We start from the raw sequence: 10,285 nt of genomic DNA on the forward strand, positions 1-10,285 counted from the left end.
CCAACATAACATATAATACTAATTTGTGTGTCTCAGATTTACATTTGCTATTTTACGTCTAGTCTATGAGACCAGGCTGGTGTAGATTGCATTTTCAGCCAGCAACTATCCGGAAATAACACTGATCAAATGTTTTTCACACTTTTACAGTGTTAGTTTCATCAGCTGTTGTACAATATGATATAAAACACACGAACAACATAATTTTGACTACAATGGGCCTTTAAAGTTAAAAAAATACCCTGTTAATATATACAGTCGTGGCCAAAAGTTTTGAGAATGACACAATATTAATTTTCACAAAGTCTGCTGCATCAGTGTCTTTAGATATTTCTGTCAAATGTTACTAAGGAAAACTGAAGTATAATTACAAGCATTTCATAAGTGTCAAAGGCTTTTATTGACAATTACATGAAGTTGATGCAAAGAGTCAATATTTGCAGTGTTGACCCTTCTTTTTCAAGACCTCTGCATCCACCCTGGCATGCTGTCAATTAATTTCTGGGCCACATCCTGACTGATGGCAGCCAATTCTTGCATAATCAATGCTTGGAGTTTGTCAGAATTTGTGAGTTTTTGTTTGTCACCCGCCTCTTGAGGATTGACCTCAAGTTCTCACTGGGATTAAGGTCTGGAGTTCCTGGCCATGGACCCAAAATATCGATGTTTGTTTCCCGAGCAACTTAGTTATCACTTTTGCCTTATGGCAAGGTGCTCCATCATGCTGGAAAAGGCATTGTTAGTCACCAAACTGTTCTGGATGGTTGGGAAAGTTGCTCTCGGAGGATGTGTTGGTACCATTCTTTATTCATGGCTGTGTTCTTAGGTAAATTGTGAGTGAGCCCACTCCCTTGGCTGAGAAGCAACCCCACACAATGAATGGTCTCAGATGCTTTACTGTTGGCATGACACAGGACTAATGGTAGCGCTCACCTTGTCTTCTCCGGACAAGCTTTTTTCCGGATGCCCCAAACAATCGGAAAGGGATTCATCAGAGAAAATGACTTTACCCCAGTCCTCAGCAGTCCACTCCATGTACCTTTTGCAGAATATCAGTCTGTCCCTGATGTTCTTCCTGGAGAGAAGTGGCTTCTTTGCTGCCCTCTTGACACCAGGCCATCCTCCAAAAGTCTTCGCCTCACTGTGCATGCAGATGCACTCACACCTGCCTGCTGCCATTCCTGAGCAAGCTCTGTACTGGTGTGCCCCGATCCCGCAGCTGAATCAACTTTAGGAGACGGTCCTGGCGCTTGCTGGACTTTCTTGGGCGACCTGAAGCCTTCTTCACAACAATTGAACACCTCTCCTTGAAGTTCTTGATGATCCGATAAATGGTTGATTTAGGTGCAATCCTTGCCTGTGAAGCCCTTTTTGTGCAAAGCAATGATGACGGCACGTGTTTCCTTGCAGGTAACCATGGTTGACAGAGGAAGAACAATGATTCCAAGCACCACCCTCCTTTTGAAGCTTCCAGTCTGTTATTCGAACTCAATCAGCATGACAGAGTGATCTACAGCCTTGTCCTTGTCAACACTCACACCTGTGTTAATGAGAGAATCACTGACATGATGTCAGCTGGTCCTTTTGTGGCAGGGCTGAAATGCAGTGGAAATGTTTTTGGGGGATTCAGTTCATTTTCATGGCAAAGAGGGACTTAGCAATTAATTGCAATTCATCTGATCACTCTTCATAACATTCTGGAGTATATGCAAATTGCCATCATACAAACTGAGGCACAGACTTTGTTAAAATTAATATTTGTGTCATTCTCAAAACTTTTGGCCACGACTGTACATGCACATTCTAGTACCTTCTAGTAGGACATAAACAGCATATATATCTAACATTTCCTGTCCACAGGACATTGTTTTTGTTTATTTTCCAGCCATTTGGGGGGAAATATGGCCAATATGCAGTGTTGTAAAGTACTTAAGTAAAAATACTTTAAAGTACTACTTAAGTAGTTTTTTGGAGTATCTGTACTTTACTTTACTATTTATATTTTGGGCAACTTTAACTTTTAATTCACTATATTCCTAAAGAAAATAATTTACTTTTTACTCCCTACATTTTCCATGACACCKAGAAGTACTTGTTACATTTTGCATGCTTAACAGGACAGGAAAATGGTCCAATTCACACTTATCAAGACAACATCCCTGGTCATCCCTACTGCCTCTGATCTGGCAGACTCACTAAACACAAATGCATCTTTAATAAATGATGTCTGAGTGTGCCCCTAGCTATCCATAAATTTAAAAAACAAGAAAATGGTGCCATCTGCTTTGCTTAATATAAGGCATTTGAAATGATTTATACTTTTACTTTTGATACTTAAGTATATTTAGAACCAAATACTTTTAGACTTTTACTCAAGTAGTATTTTACTGGGTGACTTCCACGTTTACTTGAGTAACGTTCTATTAAGGTATCTATACTTTTACTCAAGTATGACAATTGGGTACTTTTTCCACCACTGCCAATATGGGGATTCCCAGATAAAGATTAATTGACTTGCTTTGATTGAACTGAACTATGCGTTTGCTCTGAWTACAGTTTGAGGTCCTTGCCTCGTCTATCTAGGCCACAAGAGGGCAGATGTGGTCTCTTCCATTTGCAGAACATAATGAATAACGGGCATGCAAGTTTGAGCCAGACAGACGCTCAAAATTGTACATCAGAACGAACCAGCCGGCGGACTGAAGTTTGGACGCTCTTCTAAAACTATTTGTGGATATATTTGACMTATACAGACTGTATTTAAACTAGCGCAACACTTGCAGAATATAGAACTACATTGCTCTCAGCGTTCTATCAAGGTAAAAGACAATCATATTTAAACTCTTAAAATGACTCCTCTTTTTGCTTTGTTGCTACTTTTCCTGTGCGCTGCGGAGCCCCGACAAGTCGTTCCTGGTTACACAGTGCTGAGGACTCAGGAGAGGGACGGGGATGCAGGTGCACTGACGACGGGGACCGGGGAGTCAGACTCTAAGTTGAATCTCAATCAGATTGGAGGTGATATGGGATATATTGAACCCCTGATGCATGAACCAGACGCTAACCAAAAGAGAATCCCCCGGGGCGCCAAGGATGGGAGCTCGAGGAAACAGGACCAGCAGTCTCCCCACAGCTACCAACACCCAAGACCGTATGAACCGGACGGCTACTTCACAACGCCCAAGGGCCCACACCTGGCCAACAGCACCCCGGACAGGCACGGCAGATCCCGGGGAAACTCTTCCAAGGGCTCGGTGCTGTTCCACAACCCGCTCTACCCGGTAACCGACAGCTCATACGGGGCTTACGCAGTGATGCTCCTCGCCCTCATCCTATTCGCCATGGGCATCGTTGGTAACCTCGCGCTCATGTGTATCGTWTGGCACAATTATTACCTGAAGAGCGCGTGGAACTGCATCCTGGCCAGTCTGGCATTCTGGGACTTCCTCGTGCTCTTCTTCTGTCTGCCCGTGGTCGTCTTCAACGAGCTCACCAAGAGAAGGTTGCTAGGGGACCTGTCCTGTCGGATCGTGCCCTACATGGAGGTAAACAGTTCACGTTGAACGTCCACGCACGTGAGGACATGTCGGCAGTGTGCATTAACAAGCACAAAGAGATGCACCTGTTGCGTCGCGCGTATGTGTCCCGTTATTTCTGCATCACACCTCTAGCTTTCCTCGTTCTCCCATTATTGAACAGTAGGCCAGTCATACACACAAGTTATACTTTTGTAGCAATACAAATGATTATACCTACACATATAGGGACGACAGGATGGTGGTTATAACCGACTATTCGTATAGCTTTTTAATATAGTCCCTGTGTGAGTGCACTGGGGCCGCCTCTGCTATTAGGGCTGGAAGAGTGCATTTTCAGGGTTGATGGTGCAAGCCCTGCTCTGGCTGTTCCCTTAGTCTGGGTATGTCCAATGTCTTTCTGACTCAAACTGTACTTAATCACCATAATGTGTGTGTTTTATATGTTGTAATTGCACTATGCGCACCACTGCCGTGTATAGCCCCAGTCTGCCAGCTGCCTATGTGTTATGGTAGTTAGCCTATTGTTATGCTAACGAGCGCCTCATGTTAATTGTCTGGTGGGGTGTGTGTAATTAACTGAGGTTCTTAGGAACTCTTATCAAGGAGGGGATCTGGGTCAGACGGACGTTCTAATGCTATTCTATATGCTCTTTTAAACCTAGCTGAATAGGTAATTTGCATATTCCTAGGGGGCATTTATTTGGAGCAGTAGTGTTTCCCCCAGTTTTTTCTTGGTGYGTTGGAGAACTCTCAGAATCAGCATCAAGACCTGCCAAATGAGCATCTTCTATTGAAACCAGTGTCACTCAATCCCAGTCAGTCTCTTTCTCTCCTTTCCACTGTCCTCCTATTTTCTCTCCTTCTTTTCCCTCACCCCTCTCGCCCATCTTCCCTCTCTGCCTTTTCCCCCTCCCTCTCTCCCCCTCTCCCTCTAGGTGACCTCTCTGGGAGTAGCCACATTCAGCCTGTGTGCGTTGAGCATTGACCGGTTCCACGCAGTGACCAGCCCCCAGCCTCAGGCACCGCGGGTGGAGCCCTGCCAGTCCATCCTGGCCAAGCTGTCTGTGGTCTGGATCGGCTCCATGGTCCTGGCTGCTCCAGAGCTGCTGCTGTGGCAGCTCACCCAGGAGGTCTCCGTCCAGCCAGGGGGCTACGTGGTGGACCTGTGTGTCCGGCGGCCCTCCCTGAGCCTGCCTGAGTCGGTCTACTCCCTGGTGCTGACCTACCACGAGGCCCGCATGTGGTGGTACTTCGGCTGCTACTTCTGCCTGCCGCTCCTCTTCACCCTCGCCTGCCAGCTGGTGACGAGACACGTTGTCGCTGAGGAGGCACGGACCAAACAGGTGAGCAGCACAGTAGTACGAGGAAAAAGAATACGCCCTTCCTCCTCTTCCTCTTTGTCGTCGTCCTCCTCCTCTTCCAAGAAGCAGCAGCTGAAGAGAGACCGTAGGTGTAGTTCTACAGTCGTGGCGATGGCCATCGTTTATGCCGTGTGTAACCTCCCCGAGAACGTCTGTAACATTGCCCTGGCCTACATCGCCAACCCCGTCTCCACAACGACTGAGGCCCTGCTGGCTCTGATTGGCCAGTTCCTGTTGTTTGTCCGTTGCTCGGCAACGCCGGTGTTGTTCCTGTGTCTGTGTCGTTCTCTGGGCCAAGCCTTCATGGACTGTTGCTGTTGTTGCTGTGAGGAATGTCTACCCAATGGAGCCTCTTCATCATCATCATCCTCCACTACCACCACCGCAGTCTCCACCTACCCCTCCTCTCTCTCAACCCCGTCATCACTCTCTCCATCCACCACCAAAGAGGAGAAGCTGCATATTGTGTCTGGAACCATACCAGCCATCTTCTATGACAAGGCCAAAGACAGCTCCTCTCTCATGGCCATCGGAACACCCTGCTGAGTCCCTCTCCTTGCCTTCTCCCTGCCTAGCCAGGAGTCACCTCATTGGGGGACAAAGTGCCCCGCTACCCTTGGACCTCAAGAACCCAGCTCTCTTACKCCAACCTCTCTCTGCCCACACTGGCTGTGCTGGGCATTGCACTGAATGAAGATAAAGGATATCTTTAATGCTTGGTCCTTAGAGGGACACTTATTTTACCAAGAAGACTCTTGAGATTAAAGGTAGACAGCACTATGGACATCATCATGCACAGCGGGCGACTTCCTGCTTAAAGACACCTCTTGAGTTTAAGGCAATTTGTTTTGAGAGACTTGTGGTTACAGACAGACTACTGAATAAACTCATGGCTAGGGCTTTGGTTGTCTTCAATCCCTCCTAGCRGTGAGATAAGTGATGAAGATCATATCATTACAGACAGTCCATTATGACATGAGACAACATATCAATTGTAGTGGCACAGCTGAATGCTAGGAGAGATCCAGAGCTGAATACACTGACATGAACCTTTCTTGACTTTTTTTTACTAGTATACTCTCGTTTGATAAATAAAATGTTAAAAAGCAAACAATTAATTTAGCTGTGAATTATGGTCTGGATTCTTGTTGTGTTTTCTAATTTCCTGTGTTTTATTAGTGGAGATTAACAACAGAAAGAGCCATTGAGGGATCCTCTGACTGTGTCTGTGGGCTAATTGTTCTCTCTCTAACTCCTCTCTATTCCCCTGGCCTGCACTCCATCTCACAGTGATCTACAAGGGAAGGAATGTGGTAGAATGGTACGCATCAAACACACGTCATAACACCCATCACCACTGGTGACTGACTGTTTACACGTGGAGTAAATATTACTTGTCATTAAGTGAGTAAATAACAACCACTACAGTGTAGTCTTCCTACGATTTCTCCAGGAATAGGGCGCAAATCAACTGTCTTGTGTGTTAAGAATTCAAWTTTGTGTTGTAGTATTTTAGCTGTWRAGCTCAGGGTTTTTTCAACATGTTTCCCTTCAAGAACCATGCTATTGCTGAGCATATCCACAAAGCGTCTCAGAGTAGGAGTGCTGATCTTGGATCAGTTTTGCCTTTTAGATCATGATGAATAATATTATATGGCCAGATCCTAGATCAGCACTCCTACTCTGAAACGCTGTGTGGATACGGGCCCAGATCTTAACACCACATCTCTTCTACAGATAAACATTATTCATGATTATTAAAAGCTTTTAATGTAACCACTAGTCCACACAATTGCTCTTGTGTCAATATGTTCATAGATGTCGAGATAGAACCTAACCAATCCCTATAAAAATGGTGAATCTGTGTACAGTACATTCTGACCGATACAATGCTGATATATGTTGTTATACTGTCGTGACACAACAGTGGAACATTTTGACTTGCTCAGATATCAGGACCCAATGAACAACTTTCATTGTCCTCAATATTACCTTGTACATGTATACAATCTGTACTTCTCATAACTTTCCTTCCTCAAAAAGAGATCAGTCAAATCATATGAATGTAGTAAAAAACGATAAATAAAAACATTTATAGTTTTTGGGGGAATTGGTATGTATTCTCTTGTATTGTGAATATACTGTAATTATGTCTGGTTTGAAGTTAACATTGTGTATCTGAGGTAGTATTTACTATCGGAACTGACTGTGTATCAGATGTTTTGTCTATTTTTTATTCAGTTGTACCCAATAAACAGTGAGACAATGTCTGTGGTCTTGTTTTTCACTGGAAAATAAATCATGGCTGAGGGAAATCATGCATCTATCAGTGCATGAACAAGTCAGTGTCAAGTTAAAGAGACCACCATGTCTGCCCACACACAATGCACACACCTACACGCATACACATTCTAACAGACACACATACTCATCCATCATCCACTCACACACACACTCACAGCAGAGGGGATATTGACAGTGAGGATTTTTCATCTGGTTGCCCCTGTCCTGTGTGTTCCGTCTCGGCTCCCTGAGCTGAAATATTTGTCCTCCCACTTAGTTCTGCCTGGGCCTGCGAGAGGGGGGCTCTCATAAGAAGAGCATTGTTCCTCAGCCCTCTCCCCAGCCCCCTCACTGCATTACAATGGCCAACCACCGGGGGAGTTGCCAAGCTACCGTCACATTCAAGGCCCCCTCACAGTCACCAAACAGAAGCAAGAGAGAGAGATGAGAGGAGAGGGGGAAGAAAGAGGGAGAAGAGGGCACTAGGCGACCAAAACAACCCGCACTTTCCCAAACCCTTCAGTTCCCCTGTGGTTTCCATGACAACGGATGAAGGGCCTTATTTGTCTGGTCTCTCGTTTGTTCAGGCCAGACGCTCAGTACTGCCCCATACACCAGTCCTCGCCTCATGCACTTTGCTGCACATTAAATTATCTTCTGCCTACCAAGCCACCATTGAGTGTCTGAAGCTGCATAATGGGAAGGTTCAGCCTCTCAGACTGCTTACATTTCTCATCAGACAAGGTTTTAAAACTGTAGTAACCTGGTATATTATGTTTACCAATAGATGGCAGTATTGACTCAAGACGGGGGTTTGCTTCCCGCTATCCGTAGCTATTTCCTAGGTCTGCCTATTTAACTATGATTAAGAAAGCTTCAGGTAGTTTTAAGCCAGGTGCATAAGATAATGTAAAATCTAAGTTACAATTAAAGACTAAACCGTACGTAAGTCTCATGAGTCGTAATTCTAAGAAGCCTTTAAGGATACTACATATTTGGCGATGAGGATAACTATGGAGCACTGAGTTGATTTTGTTTTGGCCACGAAGTTACGGTGTGTTTGGAGTGCGACGCGGGAGGTGAGACTCAAGTGAACGGTGGAAGATTCTGAAGGCTTGATTCCCTGGATACGGGTAGGACAAATTATTGACTGTGTGAGGGGAGAAACAATCGGAAAAGATGGCTTTGGCAACAATAGGCTCGCTACCACCATTTGATCCTAAAAATCAGGAATGGGAGGAGTACTGTGAAATAATGGACATTTCTTTGCTGCTAATGAAATAACTGATGCGCTAAACAGAAATCCATACTCATAAGCGTTGTCGGTGCACAGACGTACAGCTTATGAGAAACCTGTTTGAGCCAGATAAACCAGGAGAAAAGTCATTCATAGATTTAGTCGAACTATTAAATACTTCAACCCCAAACCCAGTGAGATAGTACAAAGATTCAAGTTTGATTCACGCATGAGAAAACCTACGAATCAGTGGGGGAATATGTGGCTGAGTTGAGAAAATCAGCATTGGACTGTAACTATGGAATACAATTATCGCAAATGCTAGCGATCGGCTGGTGTGTGGGATTACTGATGACAGGATACAAATACGATTGTTATCAGGCCTAATCTCACGTTTGAGAATGCACTCAAACTGGCCCAGGCCATGGAGTCCGCAAATAGAAATGCACTGGATTTGCAGACAAGGGCGCAACTGCGTGCCATACAGTAAAAGAGAGCAACGCTGAGCGCGTAGAATTTCAAAGAACAGAAAGCCGTGGTGCAGAGCCAATAGAGACTGTTATCGTTGCAAAGGCAAACACGCAGCGTTTGACTGTAAATTAAAACACGGAAAGTGTTATGCCTGTGGATAATAGGCCACATTGCGAGGGCGTGCCGCAATAAAAAAAAGCCACGGGCTGCAGAAAAGAGACGGACAGAAACCGAATACCTCCACACGCTCTAGCTACCGCTCTAATCAAGTGATAGAAAGTGAAAGTGAGTGCGCAGAGCAAGCATTCTCAATGTCAGTGTACAGGGGGCGAATATGAAGAAGGTGGAGCCTTTCATTGTGGAAATGGGAATAAATGGATTGAAGGTACCGTTTGAACTAGACACAGGATGTAGTGTCACTCTGATGAACAGGTCCCAATTCTTAGGAAGTGGAAACCGTTGAAGTGCCTAAACTGAGAGACACCCCCATTAAACTCAAAACGTACACAGGGAGAAGATCACTGTGATTGGAGTTGCGGATGTTCAAGTGGAATATCATGGACAAAAGAAAATCTGCCTCTCTTAGTAGTGGAAGGTACTGGCCCCTTACTAGGAGGGTGGTTGGAGGAAATAAAATTGAACTGGGATGAAATCAAACATGTCACCACAGAGACATTGACACTACAGCAGGTGCTTTCAAAGCATGAGTGTGTTTTCAAAGAAGAGCTAGGGACATTAAAAGGGTCCAAGCTACCATTCATGTTGCTGCTGATGCTACTCCCAGATTCTATAGCCAAGATCAGTTCCATATGCCATGAAGCCTAAAGTGGATGTGGAAATTGACAGACTCTTAGCAGAGGATATAATTGTACTGTCAAGTTTTCTGAGTGGGCAGCACCAGTTGTTCATACTAAAACCAGATATACGGGTGGTGCCTGAAACTGGAAAATCCCAGAGATATATAAAAGGTCAGAGAGTATCTTAACGAAACGAAGAGAAAAAGTGATTTATAGAGAAGTAGATAAGAGAATAAGAGAAATCAAAAAAAATAGATTAAGGTAGTGAAGAAAAGTGTAAAAAGAGAAGAGAAAAGAGAGAAAAAAACCGAGAGAGAAAAAGAGAGAGAAGAAGAATAGGAAGAAAAGATGAGATAGGATCATGAGAGTAAGATTGGAAGTTTCTTTCATGGTGATTGAACAACCCGAGGATAAAGGGCGTATCTGACTTGAAGGAGCTTAGCATGAGAGAATTAATCCCTTTTAGGGGCTATAATGGATACATTGGGCTGTAGAGGGTTACCTCCAGCATGTCATTGTTGTACAGATGGAAACCTGACTGACTGGAACTGTGTCAGTGTGATGATGAAATGACTCAGTCTGTTGTGTGGGTGGAAG

General features: G+C 44.5%; 1 protein-coding gene across 1 annotated transcript; it reads left to right on the top strand.

The window, feature by feature from the left end:
* The first annotated feature begins 2,648 nt into the window (after positions 1-2,648).
* On the top strand, positions 2,649-7,168 carry LOC111970349 (G-protein coupled receptor 37-like 1). Its single transcript, XM_023997030.2, has 2 exons — positions 2,649-3,545; positions 4,475-7,168. Exons 1-2 carry the CDS (start codon positions 2,850-2,852, stop codon positions 5,444-5,446), a joined length of 1,668 nt encoding a protein of 555 aa, XP_023852798.1. The 5' UTR covers positions 2,649-2,849; the 3' UTR covers positions 5,447-7,168.
* The last annotated feature ends 3,117 nt before the right edge of the window (positions 7,169-10,285 follow it).

The sequence above is a fragment of the Salvelinus sp. IW2-2015 genome, linkage group LG11 (assembly GCF_002910315.2).
Source record: "Salvelinus sp. IW2-2015 linkage group LG11, ASM291031v2, whole genome shotgun sequence".
In the NCBI taxonomy this organism is placed as follows: Eukaryota; Metazoa; Chordata; class Actinopteri; order Salmoniformes; family Salmonidae; genus Salvelinus; species Salvelinus sp. IW2-2015.